Source organism: Synchiropus splendidus, chromosome 18, assembly GCF_027744825.2.
Source record: "Synchiropus splendidus isolate RoL2022-P1 chromosome 18, RoL_Sspl_1.0, whole genome shotgun sequence".
NCBI classification, from domain to species: Eukaryota; Metazoa; Chordata; class Actinopteri; order Syngnathiformes; family Callionymidae; genus Synchiropus; species Synchiropus splendidus.
The window spans coordinates 1,788,043-1,809,559 of record NC_071351.1 but is presented as its reverse complement, the minus strand read 5'-3'; the positions used below and the strand labels follow the sequence as shown (position 1 = coordinate 1,809,559).

Below are 21,517 nucleotides of genomic sequence, written 5' to 3'. Positions count from 1 at the left end.
CTCTGAAGACGGATTAATACAAGCAGAGCGTGGCAATTAGCTTGAGAGTGGTGACAGATGTTTTTCTCCTGTCCTGAGGTGTGTGCGTGTCTTTGGCAGTGTAAATAAACATGAGCCACTACTTTGTTGCATACTGGAATGTAATGTCTTTTCAGGGTCACATGACCGTGCAGCAGTGCATTTTATACCTCACTCCTGCAGGAAAGTAGCGCCAAGTGCTACTGCTCACAATATAAGGTGAAACAGAAGAGTTCATAGGGTCCCGCGTGTGTTCTGTTGACACATTTATTGGAGTATTTGCTGCTCTATAATCACCACTCTGTCAGTGGTCTGTATACAAGCCATGTTTAGCTTTGTCAGAGAAAGAGTTGATCATGTGACCTTTCAGCTATTTCATTTATTTTCTCTGAAGCTTCTACCTCACAAGAATTTCCTGAAGGGCCACATTAGAAACTGTAACGCTTGTGAGGGGCCATCATCAAAAGAAAGACAGCGATGACGACAAAACACGATGGAAAAATATCCAAAATATGTACTTAAGTAACAAGGACAAAATTCACCAAAAAGATTACGTGTATATGAGGATATTAAGAAGTGTAAATATGCCATGAATGCCATTCATTTTATATGCATTTAAATTCAATATGTCGACATTATTATTAAATATATTTTCAATACTCCGATGTATTTTGAGGAACAAGAAATGCACAAAAATGGCCAATGAAAAGAGAAAATTATAGTCTTCAAACATAACATGCTATATTTACTGCTGAAGTGGTGGTGACCAAAAGAGAAAGAACAAAAAAAGGGAGAAAAATTACAACATATTAGTTATAGTTTTAGTCTGACGCTAAAAGGGCCACAAAAATGCAGGCATCAGGCCGCATATGGCCCCCGGGCCACACTTTGCCCATGTCTGGTCCACCTTATAAGGTTCCTCTTGTGTTGGCCAACAAAAACTAGAAACGTATGCAGTGAAAGTGGAAGACAGTTGCGCCACAATGTGACCTCAAAGAAAAACCACTAGGTTGCTGCCAGTTATCAAGGGATCTTGTACATTGTTGCTCTAAATTGCCCGAATTGAGGATCGGATCAATCATGGAGCCACAGCAAACCATAGCAACTCTTGTGGAATGGGCCAGTGAGAGCAAGCGTTCCCATAGAGATGGGGTCAGGAGCTCAGCCATCCACCGTAACCAATGCTTTTCCACACAGAGAGACATGAGAGACAGCGGTGCCAGTCCAATACCATGTCAAGCCTTCACCTCCGGAGCGCAGCTTCTCCAGTCATGCCCCGCCAAGACAAAGAGATGCAAGAGCTGGTGCAGAGTGAACACGCCCTGCTTCAAACCGGTCGTACCGACCCAATCTAGCGACAAAAAGGCTCTCTACGACGAAGCCGAAATCCAGGATGAGACGCTTTCTGGTTTCCTGAGCCTCATTCGCACTGCAAGGATCCTCCTGGTTCCAAATAATCAGCCGAGAAAAAGGTGAATTTACAGCTGAAAAGAAGTCGGCGAGCCTTGTGATCTGATCGAGGAGCTGATTATTTTCTAGCCGTATTTTTAGGTTAAATCTGAGGCGTCGCTGTGTTTGAAACACACTTTTCAAAAAAGCTGTTTTTTCATCCTGTTTTCGCGCGGAGAGGGAAGTAGTGAGTGTTGGGGATGAACCCGGTCTGAGGAGCAGATTCTGTGGTGTCTGTCAGTGTTTCTTTCCATTTGGTGGCTGTGCTCTCCATTGATTTATTTCCCCGCTCACGCTCCTTTGTTACTTCATGCACAAATATATTACCCGCAACAAGAACAATGACCATCTGCTGCATTTTGGCAGTTCAAAGTGGAAACCTGTCCGTGCGCCTTTGTCTCGCCTGCAATTATTTACCATCTTGACTCAGTCGCTTCTCATTAAACGGCACTTGGTCCAGGGTTTCACTGAATTGATTTCTTGGTTTAATTGAATATGGATGTGCGGATGCTGGAGTCTCATGCCCGCTGGGAATTCATACCCATAAATGGGAGCACATCTGTCCAGTGGAATCGCCGGCAACCGTCCCACCATCACAAAGGAACGGAAGTCGGTTTCATGCAGTTCACTGACAAGACATGTGACTGGTGCAGCGACGCGGCTGGGCCAGGGTCACCAGTGGCACTGTTCCACTTGGAAAAAATATATTTTAGGTTAGGTTATTGTCTTTCTTTTAAATAGCATTCCTCTCATCTACCTTACTTCAAATTGTCCAGTGGAAAGAGGTTGGGTGGAATGAAAACTAGACCAAGATGACAAGCACAACAATTTTATTTTTCATGAGTCGGGAGGGGAATATCTGCATTTTTTTATTGATTTACCCAACAAAAAGTGCGTGGAGGTGGTCGCAAGTCAATGAATGACAGGTGTCAGTCACTGCGCTGTTTTGTTTTTATCATGTGAAGAATGTGAGGAGTTGTATTGCAGTCAAGACAAGTCAGACCGACCGAGACATTACGGAGACTGGAGAGTACCAAGGCCCTACATAGAGACAGGCTCAAACTGATCCAGGTTTCTTCAGACTCCTGGTGTTCAGGTCTCCTCCTGAGTCGTTGCAACAGAAGCCAGCACCCACCATGGCTCTCTTGTGGGTGTCAACGGAAACAACACAAGAGCCAGTGTCCTTCTTCCACCAACTATGCTCACCAGTTAGGACAGTTTTTTACCGCCCACTCAAGAGGTCTGCCCGTCCAAGACAAGGCAGAGACAGACACCCTAAAGAAGACCTACCTTGAGCACTACAGCACTAGACAGGAGATTCACTTCTCTCAACATTTGGTTGACCCACACAGAGGGTGAAAGACATACCATAAATTTGCCAAATCCATCACAAAACGTTCATTTTGGAACTTCTAAGGATGTTGCTCCCAAGAACCGCTTCATAGCGCAACACAACATGTGCCCCTCTCAGGAAGCTCAGTGTGGGTTTTTCACTGCAGACTAAGTGGACATTAGTGAGGCGACAACTTGGGCTCAAAAAGATCAGAATAAATGATGCTACGGAGCAGAAAGGAGGAAAGACAGCGGGAAGAAAATCCATGTCCAAAGATGTGCGGGACATCATAGATCGATAATACGCAGAAAACTGCCGCTTCATAATCATTATATTGATGTCGATGGTACTTTTGTAGCTTGAGACAATCTATCGATAAACTTCGCCGGTCACACTTGCGCTCAATAATAGAAGAGGATCCTTGTTCTTCCCGTGTTGTTATCTCGCTCCACAGCCGGACATTTGATATGGATAAATATCCCCGCTGAAACCTTCTTTAGAGCAGCTGTTGAAAACTATTCTGTCAAGCCAAACAAAGGTTGAAAACCTCCATACGCGCGGTGCGGAAATATGGAATGGAGACAATCTGCTCTCCGCTCAAATCACCGCATCAAGACGTGAACCGCGAGGCTGAATTGAACATCAAAGGTGGCATGTTGCACAGACTGTGCATTGCTGCAGATTTGCTGTTCTTGCTGCCTAATGAATGTGAACAGAGTCCTATTGGGAGCGGTAACAGATTCCTCCAGCGTGATAAAAGCACGGCTGCACAGGAGAAAGTGGTCAGTCCATCTCAATAGAAATGTCACTTAGCAATAACTATGCCATGACTCTCCGTCGACAGTAATGAGCCCAGACTGTGCGCACGTCTCCGGAGATACTGATCGCCAGGATATTTTCTATGAATGGCCATATTTTTTTCTGCCATCTGCTGCGGGCGTTCTGCACTCGGTGGGGAGTGTGAGTGCATGAAAAATTGAAATACTATTCCGCAGAACACCTTGCCTCATTTGGGGGAGACAATAATTCAAGAGAAATATGGCGATGTAATGGGTGAAACGCATGACTGGGAGGCCCAGAAACTCCATTTGTCTAGTCACCGCTTGACTCTCCGGGCTTTGTTTGCTTTGCTTTGTGATTGGCAGCTGCTGCCTCCATGTTTGGGTCTGGTGGAAATATGCACAGTTAAATGTGTAGTGCTTGAGCACGCAGTCATCTTGCATGCAACCTATGTTTGATGATTTTTTTTTGGTGGTCTTAAAGTCATTTTTCCAGTGACAGCAGGTGCTGATCTGTAAGCCACAGCCGTCCGTGTTGTAGAACAGCACGCCTGTCACCTTTTAATGGGAAATGTGTCCAAGGTGACCCATAACAGGCTCCGCTGTCCTCCGCACATTCTCTCTGCTGAGAGCGGAACCAGCAGGATACTGTGGGACTGTCAGCGACAGGAAATGGGATGGGGAGATAAGAGAATGTCAAATTAATGCAGATGGGAGACAAGGAGAGTCGCGAAACTCCAGACGAGAAGTCAGACCTCCACACTCCGTGGTGCGGAGATGCTCGAGCAGACGTCGCAAAGAGTGAAGACATGACCACAATACGCTTCACAACTCGTGTCAAACACCTGCAGAAATGAATTATACAGGACGAGTCTCCTTCACTAAAATCAACACTCAGAAAAAAGGGCACAAAACCAAACCTGTGCCAACGTGTAGCCATATATCTGACCTTTCCAGAATGGTTTGTCACTCACAGATTTAAACTCATCTTTTTTTTATTTTTGCTTTTTCTTCTATTTTTTTTGCTTTTTATTACAAATCTCTGTTACTTTATTTTATTTTATTTTATTTATTTATTTATTTTTTATGAATTTTGACATTTTTGGTTACTTTTCTAGGGTTTTAAAAGAAGGTGTGGCGTTTATTTTTGCCACCTCCAAAAGGCCAAACCCTTCATTTATTACAGAGTATCCCCACTAGGCCTGATCTCTATTCTAATAATTCTTGCACAGATAAACAAGAAATTCTCGAAATAATAATTCTACAGATGACTAGCTGCATATTCTGTCTTTGTTTTTGACCTGTATTCTGGGTGGTCCAGGTGCCTTTTGGAGCTTCTAGCAATGCAAAATCCTTTTTTCAAAGTCGGAGTGCACTTGCTCAGAAGCCTCTCAGACCAAAACCCAAGAGCTCTGTTCTGCCTTTGACCTCGGTTATTGGCAATGAATTCTACACCTTTTAAAACCCTAGAAATGTCACCAAAAAAGTCAGGATTTCAAGATTTGTAATTGACCGATGATAAGAAAATAGAGCAAAAAAAATGATCCAGATTTTCTCAAAAAGACAAGTTAAAATCTTTGAGTGACAAACCATTCTGAAAACCTCACATATATGGCTACAAGTTGGCACAGGCTTGGTTTTGTGCCCTTTTTTCTGAGTGTTGATTTTAGTTAAGGAGAGCTAAGGCTGGTTTTTATTTTTTATTACGGTCTAGAAAACTTCCATCATCACTGAAACGTTATCGCTCAAGCGAAAAAGAGCCTGATAACCTAAAGCTCCATGGTGCAAACGCTCCTGGCATGATTGTCTTTTGAGCAATGACTTATTTAAGGAAAGGCACTTAAACTATTGTGTATTCATGAGCCTGATCCAGCAGGAATAAATGTTGTTGTTCATTCAAACTCGGAGGACTTCTTCAGCTCTGTTTCTGATTTGGTCAGATGTGCCACATTTGGACTTTTGAGTCCCGACGCAGAGAACCATTTGTTTGCTCTTCAGTCCCATCAGGATAAAGAAAAGAGGAAGGTTTTGTTCGGAGCAAACAACATAAACCTGCTTTATCGATGCTCGACTCCGCTGTATTGCTAGTTACTTATTGCTAGCTCTAGTAGCATTGATGCGTCGCAAAAGTGGGAAATTTGATGACTATAGAAGCCCATTGCCACCAAGTAAAAAAAGAAAGAACATCTAAATAAATAAATTAATACATTCATTAAAATAAATAAGTAAATAAGTAGATAAGACTGAGGAGTCAAAGTGCCCAGGGAAATTCCACCTGAAACCACATGAATCAGGTCCAGAAAAGCAACTGTGAAGTGAAGAGCGTTACATGAAGGCATCAGACCTCAGGTGCAGAACACACAGCGTGATGACAGGAGCGTGCCGAAGAAACAAGACGCATTTTGCTGTTTACAATAACCATTTCAAGATACTAATATCACACGTCAAGATGATCATTCATCGGATGAAACTGAGAAAAAAAAATAACCACAGGATTTGAAGCTAGTGCACGTGATACATTTTTAAGAAGCATTTTCAACCCATCTTCAGCGAATCGTATTGAAGCCTGACACATGCGGAGCAAAGGTTGAAAACCAGCTGAAGTTCACTGAAGTCAGCCAGTTCACTGAGCACTCAAGTATTCCACAGAACGCCGGCCCGACTACGGGAGCAGAGTGATAAATACCATCAGAAATCCTGAAGAATCCGAAAATGTCAGCAGATGGAAGAGATTACATGAGTTGAATGGGAGGTTTTCCACTGAAACGGCTGTTGGTTGGACAGATGAAATGGCTATAGAGTGAACCAAAGATAGAGAAGAAAATCCTGTCGACTCGGAGGATAACGCAACATGGCAAACCGACACCCGGCTATAAACTAGTGCAGAGGCTGATTGAGACACGAGAAATTAGACCTGAAAACGACACTCTGTGTGACTTGAGATGGGTGGAACATGAAGGAAATGCCTGAAACGTGTCATGAAGTGGTGCAATCTCTCCACAGATGAATGTCAGAGAATGGTAAATGGCTGCAAGAAGCGTCTCACTGAAGTTGTTTTCGCCGACGGGGGTAACGCTCACTGGGAGGGAGTAGCTTACATGAAGGTTTTCAGGAGACAGAATATCATTTCATTTAGTTTTAAATGTGACACCTTGTTGTGTCTACTTGTAGTTTTATTGCTTATTTACTGAGTATCGATGAGCATGTATCACTAATAAAATATAGATACAAGTCATATCCGTCTTACAACCTGCTCCACTTATGTCCACCTGTACTTACGACCACGGCCAGCAGATGTTTTTGCTTTTTTTTTTAAATTCAATGTCTGTATATATGTATACGTTTTTTATTTATTTATGATATATATATATATATATATATATATATATATATATATATATATATATATATATATATATATATATATATATACAGTGGTGCCTCGGTTTTCAAATGTCTCGGAATTCGAACAAAAATGTACATTTTTTAGCTTCGGATTTTGAACAAAAATCCAGAACTCAAACGCCCCCGAAAAAAGCCGGAAAAAACATAACATGCGCGGACCGATCAGCTGACCCACGAGCCGCTTTGTTGTTGTGTATAACGCAGCCTCTGTATGCAGATGTGTCCCGTTAGCTCCATTTACTGACTGTTTTTCCTTCATATTGAGGTGTAAAACCTTTCCTGTCTCCACACTGGAGCGTGGTAGAGTGTCACAGGGGAGGTGCTGGAGCGCTCACTCCAGGGTTTGATGTCCTGTTGTGGGCTGGAGCTGGGACAGGGATGAGGCCAGTCTGGGACAGAGCGTGACTTGGTTTATGACTTTGTCACAGCCAAACTGCACAGAAGCGCACATTCAGAGCTGGACACGCACCGGGCACCTCTTCCCTTCTGGAGAGACGTCACTCACTCGGCAACCCCTCCCACATGCAGCGGCCACACACATAGAGGAACAGCCACCTGCAGCAGACACTCTACATTCACTCCTACAAAAGACTATTTTAAGGCTTGGAACACATTATTTTTTTTTCCATTCAGTGGAAAATTGTATTTATTCAAACAGAAACCAAAAGCATCAGGATTCAGATCAGATCCGATTCTTGAAGCTTTAACTTTGTTTGCACCTCTCTGCAGGTAGTGAGGAGGTGAAAAGGCTTTCTAAATAATAAATGAAGATGTCTGGATTTAATTGTGCTTCAGTTTGGCAGATGGGACCTGAAACGAGACGAGCATGATGCCAGCAGACGCTGGACTTGTTTCCCTCTTACTGGCCAGAATCACGCGCTGTCGTGAGAATGACAAAAATGATCTATGGGATTAGAGACATGCCACATGATTCTTGGTTGGCGCTCAGAGTGGAATCAGAGAGAATCATGAACAAGGGCCGCTGGTTTTGACGCCATGTCACATCAGCCATTGTTGTCAGTGCAGTCAGCCAAAACACATTGAGGTTACTGGCAGAGAAGAAGAGGTTTTGTCTGAAGATGAATGAGCGCTGCATGTTGTCTGTGATGTCTGGCAGGACGAAGGCCGGGGATCTGATCAAGACCATTAGAAGCGGCTCTGATGTTCAGAAGCGCTCCTCAAGTTCTGTGGTGTTTGTTTTCAATGGCACTAATATGTGGAGAACTATGAACTTGCCAGTGATCTGTCTGAACCTTGGTGTCTTTCCAGCATGTATATAAAAAGCCCAGCACAGAGCCCCATCTGTCAACCTTAGCTCTGACGGTGCTTGGCAAACAGAGGGATTTTAATGTAAAAATAGTTTGTCTCTGGGTGGAAATTCATTGATTTTTAAATGTCAGGCTGTGCGTGCCGTTCGCGCTGAACCTTCTAAGCTGCTGGCACAAGTTTGCCACTTGTATTTTTTTCTGGATGAGAGTTTATGTTAGCGTGGAGCTAAAGGAGGATGAGGCAGTCTACCCCCGGAGAGCAGCTGCAGGTCAGTGATGGGACTGTCAGCCATGCAATCTGTTCCCACTCCTGCTGGAGTGGCGTCCTGTTTGCCTGGATGGCCCTTCACGGAGGGTGACGTGTGCCCTGAAAGGTTTGGAGCAGTAATTATTCCAGTGGGGAGTTGACAAGGTGAAACCACGGAGGCCTTGTACTCTTGTACTTATTTATTCTGATCAGTGGCAGGTTAACAGGGGGGGCAAGCAACAGCACGAGCCACGGTTTCACTCCAACCCTCCAGTAAATGTTTCTCATTTCTGAGAACAATAAGTCATAGACGCTGCGTGCCAAATATTTTCTAATATTCTTTGGTGACACTTTAAGCTTTAAGCACACGCCTATAATGCAATATTAGTACATTCATAAGGCTCTACAGATCATGGCATCAGTCAGGAAGAAGACCAAACCCTGACCCTCATAAAGACTGTCATCACTGATGCAATTATGAACATTCATAACATCATCTATGAAGCCTTATAAAGACGTTACGATGACTTATGAATATACCAATAACGACAAGTTCTATTTACAAGGGAAAAGTCGCAGATGTAACTCTTATACCTCACTGTAAAAGTGTCACCCTTTGTTCTCACTCATGCACAGTATTAAACAGGACTTTATTTCTGCGATTATACTCAGGGTTTTTGGACAATATGCACAGCAGTATATGGACTACCTTTTCCCACTTGCATTTACAATATAAGAAGTCTGGAGTGACATGAACATAAAGGTATTTTACATAGTTACAATAATTCATGTTTTGTTTTTTATATGGGAGAGTGTCACGTCCTGGTGTTTATAGCTGACATGAGCAGCCTGCTGGTCTTCCCCTCTGGATGACTGCAGAATGTGAAACCAATAATTCCAACCAAAATAAAACCTTTCCAAATTCTTTTTCGTCTGTTCAATAATCACTTTCTTTGACTTTTCTTTCTGTACTGTCGTTTTATCAGAACAATTGCCCTGCAGTGTTGGTACTGAGAATCCTGAGTCACTCTTACTGCACTACACAGGTCCTATTGAAGAACTTTGGGAACCACAACAATGGTCATAATATGTGCAACGAACCCCAACTCTGGAGAAACCTCTGAGGCGTTGCACTGTGGTCATGTCCGATCCCGTTTGTGGCAACAGAGTTGTCAATAAAAGGCAAATATACCTCCGAGCATCTTTCTGTTACCTGGGATATTCGGACGTCCTATGTGTTGCTTAATGTTTCAGATGTAGCTCCACTCAATCCCCTATACTTTAGAAGTCCTCCTCTAGTCCGAGCCCATGTTGGCTCTGAAGCTGGAGTCGCGGCTGGATGGTCTCTCCTTTGGCTTCACCCAGAGGTGAGCTAACATTTACACCCACATTAATGTGGAGACAGATGGATGACAGCGGCGCAGCAATGACAACCATGGCCTCCTGATGAGTGGCGCATCATACCTGCGCTCCCCATGGTCCTGAACGTGCACTGATCTACCCGCTCTGCTTTCTACCACAAACGTGTGTCCTCATTCAAACAGATGCATGAATTGAGTGAAGATATTTCATTTGGGTTGCCAGGTTTATCAGTCATGTGATTTCAGGACGATACAAAGTGACACTTTTTTTCCGAAGCAAACAAAGCAAATGCAATTGAATCAAGACAAGTTTGTATCAAAGCGAGTCACGAGGTTAAAAGTAAAAGGGAACGATTGTCTCTTCACTCTCAGGAGCAGCATCTTCCGTCAGCCCGCGTCGGCTCCGTTAACGCCTCTCTGACTTCATTATTTTAGTCTATCAAGCGCGCACGACTTCAACACAAACTTCACCAGCCGGGTGTGAAAGAAGCGAGAACGACAGCTGAATTGCGATTGGTCGAACCGCTTCCAATCCTGCATGTAAACGTGTTGGCAAAGGTTGTGTCTGCATCTCATTCACTCCTTCCATGGCGTGAATGTGTTTTATTTTGGAGTTTAGTGTGAGCTGGCGCTGTGTTTGTGGTTTTATCGTGTGAAAGAAGCACGACTTTCCGCAGCCTACATTTCAAGCACCGCCAGTGGTTCAGCGTCAGGAAACGTACAGTTGGCCAAGGAGACGTTGCGGGGGCGAAGAAAAGAACCTTCAGCACATAAACCTGGTATTAATTACCCGCAACAGTCTCATACTGCCCTCCCCCTTGAAACCAATTAGGAAGATGAGATTCTTCTTTTCAGTCTAATGAGGTCTAAGTAATGATAATGAATTTTATATTCTCACTAATCACCAGGAAGAGGCTTCTGCTATCAAAGGGGCCCCACACAACCTCCTGGCAGTCGACGGCGTCCTCTGAAGAGCAGAAGGAAGCAAGAGGCCAGCTCACTCTCTCAAACACACGAGACGACGATTTGGAGACGGAAGCAAAGCAAGCCTCCCACGACAAGGCTGCGCTGCCACTGCTGGAGCCCGTCTTCCCGGAGCAAGACTTCAGCATCAGCCTTCAGCCCTGGCTAAACCTCACGTGCCGGTCCAGCGTTGTGACGTCACAACTGTCTCTAACGCCGCGACCCTTTTCTTCCCACCTTCGCCTGGACTCTGAGTCAAAGCCATCCCAGCTTGAGCTGAAGAATTTATAGAGGCTCCAGGCCAAACCTTGAAGAAGTGCTTCAGAGTTTTGTACCAACGAATCAGAGCATAAATAAACAACCAGGGGAAATTAAAAAAACAAAGAAAAACAAGCTAACATGCTTCTTCTATTATTCCTCGGCACACCGTCCCCAACATCATTAAATTAATTCATGTATGATAATCTAATATTCACAAGGCGAGGGAGCACAAAGCTATCTTTAATTTACCAGTGCTTCTATTTCACAGGTGAACTGTGAAAACGGCAAGGACGTCAAGCAAATGATGCGGCTGCTTTCTTTTCCGTCGGCCTCCGACACAAGGCGGAACATCTGGGCTGGGCTGGTGCTGCGTTGGCTTTCTCAAGGCACGGCGCCGACCCGTCCGTGACGGCTCGGTCACGACGTAACGCTTTGTCTCTATAGCGCCCTAATGCGCCCTTCCCATCGATGCATATTTGATCCTCATTACACAATCATTACATAGGAATTAACATGAAAAATGAATGCTCCCGTATGAGGATGCATAAATGCAGAAATAAAGAACCTGCCTGCTGATATTCCATAACAACCTCAGCTCCCAGGGAGAGTTTCATTGCTGCTGTTTGTGATGGATTCCTGAAAAGAAAATGTCACCAAAGACCTTTTTTTTTCTTTTTATCCATCGTCACAAATGACGTGCACTTTTCAGATTTGGAGTATGAGTGTGGACACGGGGTGCAACTTTTTAGGCATCAGATCAGAATGTTTTTGACCAGTAAGTGACTGCAGTGAGAGACGACACGATGAACAGTCAGACTGGCGACAGCTTCCACACGTTCTCATCACACTGGCTCTGGAGTTTTGCCTTTCTTCCTTATTTCAATGAAAGACCTGAGACCACAATGAACAATTCCCAGTGGCTGGAAGACTCCAATTCGACCTGATGTTGGAAGAAATATCCCCGAGCTCAGTGGTTATGAATTATCACCACGATCAATAATTCATGAGCAGATATACATGAGGAGGTACAAGACTTCCGTTTATTAAACTCAGAGCAGGGGCTGAAATTTGAGCGCAACACTCTTTTTTATGTTTAAAAAATGTGTTTCAAATGGTGCTGACAGGCAATTAAAAATAAGACCGATTCATTCATTATGAACCAGAATTCATTCATCAAATTCATCTTTTATTTAATCTCATCTGTGAAAATGCTTCAACTTGAGATATTTTCACTTAAATTTAGAATATTATGTTGGCTGATAATGGACTGATACATATATATATATCTATATATATATATATATATTTTATATATATTTTTATATATTTATATATATTTTTTTGACTTACAGCTTCCGTCTGAAGCACCATACACTTGTTTTATTTTATTTATTTACAAACAAAAACAGGTGCAACATTGGCCTCTAGTTTTTTTTGAGCAACAAAACCAGTAAGAGGTCTGTGTAAAGTCTTCTACCGAAACACTGAACTGATCATCATCAGATCATTTAGTAAATGAAACGGATCCATCAACTGCAGTGCAGCACATCAAAAGTCAAATCCTTAATCGTGCTGAAATCCTCACAACAAATCGCCTCTGGTCGCCGACAGGGGACACAGCCATTGGCGATGACCAGTCAGCGGAGTTTGCAGTGCTGACACCTGTGTTTCCACTGCTGTACAGCCTCCACGGGAGCTCCTCCCCCAGCGGGACCGCTGGGTTCCACGATAAAACAAGAATAAAGCGCTTATTATGTCTGTAATTCAACAACATAAAGACGATAATTTGACACTCATAATCATAAAGCAGATGTTTTTCCTTCCCAGTGTTTCATGTTTGGCCCCACGTTCCCGCGAGGGGCCCCTACATCTGTCTCCACTGTGTTTGTAAGCGCTCACTTCATGTCACTTTCAGCTCGTGCTCCGTTTTCAATCCTCTGCTATTGTCAGACCGCAGCAGAACGTTTCTTTTCACTTGTTCTAATAACCTGCAGCGGCTTGTTTCAAAACCAGGGTCGTTACAATTACGAACCTGAGCCAGAGATTCCTAAAAACATTATGGCTGCGAATAAAACGGCAGTAAAACTGAATTTTCTCTCCGATCAAACAACACGGTTTGCCACAGGCATAAATACACAACACAGTCCCCCAACTCAGAACCTTCATATAACACCTCCCAAAAGCTTTGGAATTTACAGCGTTTCATTTCCTCCGTTTTTACTTTTCGGTCCCATGTAAATCACCAATGAAGCAAAGTGAATTTACGGGGCTCCAGATGTGGCGGAGCCTCTGGCGGAATGAAGCGACGTGCCATATTCCATTGGCGCCGCTGCCGAGCAGTGGTGACACAAGTGAGTGCACGGTTGAGAGGAGGGGACGGAAGAAGATGTATGTCAAAATAATGTGCCTCGAGGATGCATTATATAAGGCTATTAAATTGTCAGGCTCTGAAACAGTGCGTGGAGGATTTAACCTTCATGACAGCTCAAAATCCATGCTTCCTGTTTGTCTCATTTAGCCATTTAGCCAATGAGAGCTTCCCTCTGATGGAGCTGAGGTGTTGTGGATTCAATCTCAATAGCTTGAGAATGAACCCACGCTGAAGCAGCGCATGTGAAAACCATTCACCAACGCGCCTCGCGCCGAATGACCTCGCGCCCTTGGAATGGAGTTATTCATCGCTGACACGAGGGGCTGAAATCAGCAGCAAAGCAATGTTACGACGGCGTGTCGGGAAGTTGCAGTAAAAACTATCAAAGAATTGATGAGCCCTTTATAGCAGTGGTCCTCAACCCCCGGCCCGGGGGCCGGGACCGGTCCGTGGATCAATTGGTACCGGACCGTACAAGAAATAACAATTTATTTCCTGCATTTATGTATGATCTGAGTGTGAAGGAGCTTTTATTTTGAAAAAAACGACTGGATTCTTTGCGAAGGGGAAAAGGCTCAGTGAAGAGACAGAAGAGCCTGCGACTTCCAAGAGGTTTATCGCGGTCGTCTACCGTCACTCCCAGTTGGGACCGTCTCGTTGCAGAGGAACAAGCTCATGGTTCCCATTGATTTAACAAAATGGTGAGTTTATTTTCATGCACCTCATATTGGGTTTTGTGTTGTATCTGTATGGTATTTTGAAGGCATGTTTAAACGTTACCATAGCGACCAGATTCCGAGAGCGTCAGGGCACTGGAGGAGAGGAGGAGTGTTTGTGATAAAACGGTTTGGGACCACTAGTTTCTCGGGACTCTCTCTCTAATACTGACTATTATTAATATGTATCTGAACCCTAACACCTGCTGGCCACCGTCACATGGCAGGAATTGGACTGTACTGCTGTAGGTTTGAGATGAGCAGAACATTAGGAGGGTTCTCCCCAGGATTTTTTTCCTTTGTCCTTAAGGGAGGGACTGAAGACGAGGTCGTGCTGTCACTGCGAATCAAACCTGACTCCACATCAAACAAAAACAGAGAACTCCCCCTGTGGAGGGAGAACGTGGGACTCCAGCGCTGCAGCACCATGGGAGTCGCGGCGGACGATAGGTAGAACACAGCACAGTCCCGTGGGTCATGACTGGCTCAGCAGCAGGATTTGTTTTCTCTGTGACACCATGACAAGCGGCACAACCTGACATCTTTGATCGGGGAGGAAGAAAGGCTCCAACCGTCAACTGAAAGAGGGGAAACTAAGATCTGGCTCGTTCTTTGAGGGGAAGAAAGTTTTCATGGTAGACGAAGGTTCAGTCTCACCATCGACAACAACTGAAAACACAACATGGACTGGAGCTTGGGGAAATGAATTCTACAAACTGAACAACAGGAGCCGAACCACTGCGTGCGGACCCAAACAAAAGTGTTTCCTGGAATAGGAACGGACCTGGTTAAGACGGCTGCAGGTGGGAGTGAACGTCAACTCAAAACATCCATCCAAAACATCACTTCTCGATTGTCATTGGGTCGGGTCCCCACACACTCAGCTTTGTGACAGTCAACACTGAGCGTGTTTAACAGCAACAACTGTCTGTTTTTGGGGAAGAGTACCAAGACAAATTCGCTCTGACTGCAACACAGGACAGTCTTTCAAGACAACATGATGTCGTGGGTGTGAAACCATCCAACTGCAGGTGTAATTGGGGTCACGCCCTCGTAGATATACTACAGAACCATGGCGCAACTCTGAGATCAGAACACTGAAATGGAGCACGGAACCTATAAGTACCACATTTTTCCAACCTCAAGGATGAATGAGTGAAGAGTCTTGCTTTTATGCAGCGGCTCTGAATAGCATTGCATCTCCAACACACATTCACTTCCAGAAACTGAGAGGTAAGAGACCATCAGCGCCATGCGGAGAATCGATGACCTTTCAGTTATGAAAAAGGTGACCCTGTAATCTGGCATTTGGTGGGAGTGAGTTCAGGAGGGAGCAAGGCCACCTCAGGCAGCAGCCATGTCTTCTTCTGCCAACACCTCCACATCGCTCCGCACCATCAATAGAGAGATTTCTTTGTGTGGACCTGGACAGCCAGTTCTCACGCAGAAAGGCTTTTCAGAAACTAATGCATATCATTCACCAGGTAGATTTATCTCCCTGCTAGTTCAGGCTCGACTCAAGGAGTGCACAATCTTCACGATGAAAGGTCAAGTCAGGATGAATTCTAAAAGCATTAGCTCCCCGATATAACTTTGTGAATGAGCGAGTCCGACTCGCACAAGTCTCCAAAAGGACGCCGTCATTTGTGAGTCACGCTGCAGCGGCGTGTGGACCATGTTCTCAAAGAGCGGCATCACGCTGGAAGTGGAGCGCTGAGTGCTGCACCTCTTGTCCGACTCACTGAGCAGATAGTTTTGGAGGGTCATCTAGCAAATGGACTCCAATGGACTTCAGCAGAGAAACAACGGGAGGCTTCCTCAGCAATGTCACAAGAAATCGATATTCAAGCACCATACTTCTGTCCATCCTGATGCTGAATCTTATGGAAAAAGCGCCTCCACACCGTGCTATCCAGGATTCTACAGGTGTTTCCCCCTAATATGACCACACTCCAGGGGGCTAGAACTAAGCAGTAGGAGACGCCACGATGTCAGACTCTGTGCGCTGCTACATTGAGCCGCAAATACCCTTGAAGATGAATCACAGCTATTGGAAGCAGCTCTGCACAGCACAAGGCTCCAGTCTGAGGTACAGTGCTCATTTTCAAGTCCCTGCACAGAGGAAACAAACGGACAAAAAAGACTCAAAAAGACTGATGCAAAGTTGAATTGATGAAAGTCCCTCATTTCAAAAGCATGTGTTCACGACAAACCAAGTTGAAAGAATTTTTTGAGACATGAGCATCAAGGTTTCGTGGAGAAACCTGAACAAGAAACCTGAACATTGGCTGAGTATGAACCTGAAAATAAGTGTATTTAACAGGACTAAAGTGACTATCCAGCCGCATTCAGAAGTGAAATCAAAAATGCCAGCGTGCCTGAACATTCCAGAGTGGGAAACACAAATCTTTTTGCTGCGAACATTTCATTTTCCTCTGAATCAGCTGACACCTCACAGCTTTAAGTTGACATGATGGAGGGATAGGTTTGGGGCGAGCTCTTCTTGCATACTAACTAGCTAGAGAGCGAGGTGGAGGATCTTAAGGAAAACACTGCAGAATGCAGGGTCAGCTCACTAGCGCCCCCACCTTAGTTTTGCTCCAACATGATTAGATAACAATGATAGTGTCATTGAAACCATTAAAAAAGAGCGCCTGCGTTTTTATGTGGAGTTTTTCATCACACCCAGCGTTCGATGCAGAAGCCATTATCCATTCATACCACGGTCTCACTGGAGGTGCTATGGCACATCTGGAGTCTCAGCTGCCCCAGGGCAGACCGGCGGAGCTCTGGCTGCCAACGTGTGTGGCCCCTCCCACCACCGTGGAGACCATGCACATGCACACAAGGCAAGGCTGGGAAGGTGTGATGAGCGCTGGATTCTACCAAGGGTTTGATATCGAAGTGGCCCTACAGCTCATGATACAGCAAGACTGTAGGATTCCCACTGAAAATACGAAGAATCACCCATGTGGTTCCCAGTGCAGGTGTAATTGAGACCCCCTAACCCGAGACTGGGGCAAGACAGACCAAGTCCAAGAGTTCAGGCTGGCCTCGACTATAACGCCAGAGGTTTGCTTGGGATAGTGACAGCCGTTTCTACTTGCACATTTTAAAAGGAAGCAAGGCGCCGAGTGGCTTCCCCCAAGTGCCCCCTGTTTAATACGGCTCCAAAATATCATTCCCCCACGGATTTAAATTTTTATTGGCAAGGTCACGGATGATCTCCCATCCTCTGCAGTCTCGATTTCCTCTGGTAATATCACTCACCATGAACCGGTGGCATTTGCCCGGCTGGAGTGATTGGTCCAGAGGTTTGCAACCACTGGCCTCCGCGCCACCAATTCATGACCCGTCAACCCCAATCCTCCGGCCAATCCAACAGGCACACAACACCGCGCACTGAGCAAATGTCCCGTGTCAGCATCAATCCAGACAAGCCTCCCATCTTATCTCATAAACCTGGCGGCTCATTTGTGAAAACTGGCCACAGCAAATGGAACCTTTAGCAGCACAACGCAGACATACAAATATTCAAATCGCTGTTTGTTTTTCATCCAGAGAGGCACCTGAATGCACTTCGGAAGATTAATTCCATTTGTTGACGTGACACCGCTCTCGAATGAATAACACATCTGCGATGATCTTTTTGCATTTTTCCTCACCGTTGCTCACAGAGACGCGAGTAATGAAGTTTGGGTGTCGGAACAGGAAGTCCTCTGACTCACAGTGTTGGATGAATTGAAAAGATGTGCTTGAGGAGCGCCAGCGGCGTTACACCGCGAGGACCTCATGCAGCTCCGCCGTTCTTTTGAAGATCTGACGCCACCTCATTATTTACCATAACCTCCGCTCAACAGTCCAAAACAAAAGTCCAGTGTTTGCGTCCTATTCAATTCAAATGGGGCGCACGAAAGTGTATGCACATGTGTAATGACGACGGCAGAAGAAGTGATGAGCATGTGACCTTCAGCACAGACGTCGACTTCATGAAGGATGAACCAGGATGAGAAAAGTGACTCAGTAATGGCTTTTTAACCGGATCCTCAAATGCGAAGAGCGAGTCTACAGTCAAAAGCATTTCATAGGCTTCGCTCACAAACACACGCCTGACCTGTTTGTTTCTTTAATATTATGATTATTGTCAAGTGCAAATGAATCCCGCCCTAACTTTCTTGTTTGCATAGCTTAGTGAATCTTCTCATGAACCACAAAAATATGAATTGGAGCCTCATCCCTTCTTGAGTCATAGCTTTATTTGCATGCGCATATTTTTGCTGCGTATTACAGGTAAATCTGGATCATCTTGTGGACTACGTCATGATGCAGTGACTGATTATTTATTTCATCTCCAGTGCATTCTTCACTTGAAAGACAATTGTGAAAAAAACGTCTTATAATTTGTTTGGAAATGCTTTGGTTAATCTCGCCCAAGATAAAAAAAAAAATTTCCCCTGTGAGTATCACTCTACTGCCCACATTGCATTATGCACTGCAACAGTTGACGCTCACAGTTGGAATCAAGTTTGAATTCCTGACTAAAAGCCAGAATTTTGCCTTTTTTTCCGGGTTTTTTTTGTACAATGGTGCTGAAAATGTGGCACCATGAGTCAAGCTCGCTCAATAGCAGCACTATATACAACGAAAGTGTGTTATGATCGGACCTGTAAAAAGCACCTGCCCATGTCTTCAGCCTCAACTCACACAAGCTTCTTTAAAGTGTTGGACACTCCGCTGCCAGTGGAGTCAGGAAATGCCGCTGGACTCAATTGACAGTCCAATGTGTCAACATGCAACACGGACAGCTGACGTGAAAAAGCATCTCAGTGCTGAACGAAACACATCTGTAACAGCAGAATTTGAGCAGTTTTTACAGCTATATAAGGCCTTCAATGCCTTTGTTTCATCCGAATACACACAACTACCTGATATTCTTAAACTGTTTTTCTGTAGCAGAGCTTCAGTCACTTTAGGAACCTTCATCTCGGATTGTAGGAAACAGACTGCTCTATTCACGTAACGTGTCGCACGCTGTTTGTATATTCAGATTTTTTCGCAGTGAAAATAGAAGACAAGAAGGGACTCACCGATCATGTGGATGGTGGTGCGGCCTGGTCTGGTGCCATGATGCTGCTGGATGGTTTGGATGAAAGAGGCCGGACACAGCTGAATGGCAGTCGCAGCCAGCCAGAGGCAGAAGCAGAGCAGCCAGGACATGACAGGCCACATCTGCCGAGCACCAGGAACCAGTCAATGCACAAATACATCTTCTTCTTCAACTTATGACCTCAACACGCGCCCACACACTTCAAGTGCCACAAACCAAAAGCAAAATGGAGCCTCCACTTTAATTCTATAATTGTCTTCAACACCCCTAAGTGGCATAGTTTAGTCATCTGAACGCAGCGTTTGCGTGACTAAGAGGTTCTGCCTTCCTCACTGTTCGTCTCCCTGGTGTGGCCTGTCCTGTCTCTCAGCGCTGCAAATGTGGAGAAGCCATCCCGCGGGAATTTTTATCCCATTCAGCATAGATTTCCCCTGACAGGCTGACTCACTTTCCACTCCACAGCTTCTACCTCCGAAAAAGAACAGATCAGATTTTACAAGTCGATGTACGTCCGTCTGAATACTGCGACAGTGACACAGCACGTGTGGAACGACGCGGCGCTTCTCATGTTTTAAGCATGTGCTTTACATTCATTCTTAGACGGAAGAATTTTTGTGAGGCTCCTTCTCAGCGCTGCTCTTGTCCGAGTCTCTGGTGGATACTAAGCTCATTTCACCACTGCAACAGAACTTGTTTTGCCTTGTGTGAGTGTTATGGCCAAGCCCTTCGACTGCATAATTTATTAATATTGTTACTATAATGTTTTAATTGAATGCAAAACAATCTCATTAACCATCTTAAAACCGTCTGTGTGCTGCTGTCGAGTATCTAAAAGTCTCACATCAGGTGGAAAACATTCATATTCCACCAATATAGACGCACATTTTTCTCCCCATATATGAGTTGGTCTTTGCTCTGTACGTGCTTCTGTTGCCCTCTGGAACACCAAAGTGTCCCCTTGACTACGTGGAGAAATCTCACCGCGAGTGTGGAACCCCACTCATTCCCATGTTATGACCTGAAAGGTCCCTCATGATTTTTAACAGCAGAGAAAACAGAACATCCACAGCATCATCTTCATAAACTTGTCAGTCAGTGCTGCAGTGTAAAAGAAGGATGAGCGTCTCCGACGCGCTTTATTGCCATATAAACTCACGAAAGAATGCAGCTTTTTAGATCATGGCTCTTTCCTCTCAGAAGCATTGAAACACATCTCACCTGATCAACGAAGAGAGGACGATAAAAAATCTCAACGAAGCCTCATAAATCCATCCAAAATGTCACTCATGTCGATTCCATCCGAGAAGTCAATGTGGCTGGAGGAGGAAACTCCAGCGACTCAGCATCAGCGCTCCACACTGAGGCAGCAACAGTCCACTGCTTCAGAAAGGATGACCGGAGACTGGAGATGGATTCGCAGCTCTTTCAATTCCACCTTTGAAAACACCACTCTTTCCCCGCCAGGAGCTGTTCTTCTACTGACAGTGAATTCATTTGCCTCTTTTGCATTTGTAAGCACGTGCGGAGAGCTCTTTAATGAAGTGCAGTGGCATCTCCTCTCTCAGCGTCTGCATCCTTCCAGTGAGAGGCAGCAGCAGCAGCAGCAGCAGCAGCTCTGGATGACTCTCCCCCAGCCAGCGCCGAGAAACAAATGTTCCCGTGCAGCCGGGCTCCGAGTCAAGACTGTATCACATGTCTTAAAGCTAGACCGCCTCTGGATTAGACGGCACGGTGGGACTCCACCTGATCACATGGCCAACAAATGCAAATCAGGGAGGGAGACGTCCAGACCATCAGGAACACGTGGAGTCCAGCTGCAGGGGGACATTTGCCTCCTTTCTTCTTTCCACTCTCAAACCATGATTTCACCTTTCTTCTCCAACATGAATATAACATTGTCAGGTTCATGTCGATCGCTTGTGTAAGAACTGAACCTCATCCGCAGAACATCATCTCTGAGGGTCTGTAAAACTGTGAGCATTTAGGTGACTTGTCTATTCGCCATTTCATTTCAACTTCAGTTACATCATGATCTTATCACAAGTTTGGTCAGTAATAAGCAATGTATTTCTATATGAAAGAGACAGCGCATGAGATTCAAACATTCAAAGACCTGTCTCTCAATATAAGTCCATGAAAGCGGACGTGACATGAGAGGAACAACACCAGGCGAATGTTAAACAGCCATATTTGCATGGAGTGTGTTTGCAACAGACGGCCGTCGGCACCACGTGCAGTT

General features: G+C 44.9%; 1 protein-coding gene across 1 annotated transcript in view; it reads right to left on the bottom strand.

Moving 5' to 3' along the window:
- The window catches only part of LOC128749675 (chemokine-like protein TAFA-1), a 33,179-nt gene extending 12,276 nt beyond the window's left edge, over window positions 1-20,903 (bottom strand). Inside the window, exons 1-2 of the mRNA XM_053849518.1 lie at window positions 20,497-20,903; window positions 19,259-19,400 (exon numbers count right to left, since the gene is read on the bottom strand). Of these exons, the coding sequence (XP_053705493.1) occupies window positions 19,259-19,400 (142 nt within the window). The 5' untranslated portion in view covers window positions 20,497-20,903. The remainder of the gene's footprint in view (window positions 1-19,258; window positions 19,401-20,496) is intronic.
- Between the last annotated feature and the right edge of the window lie 614 nt (window positions 20,904-21,517).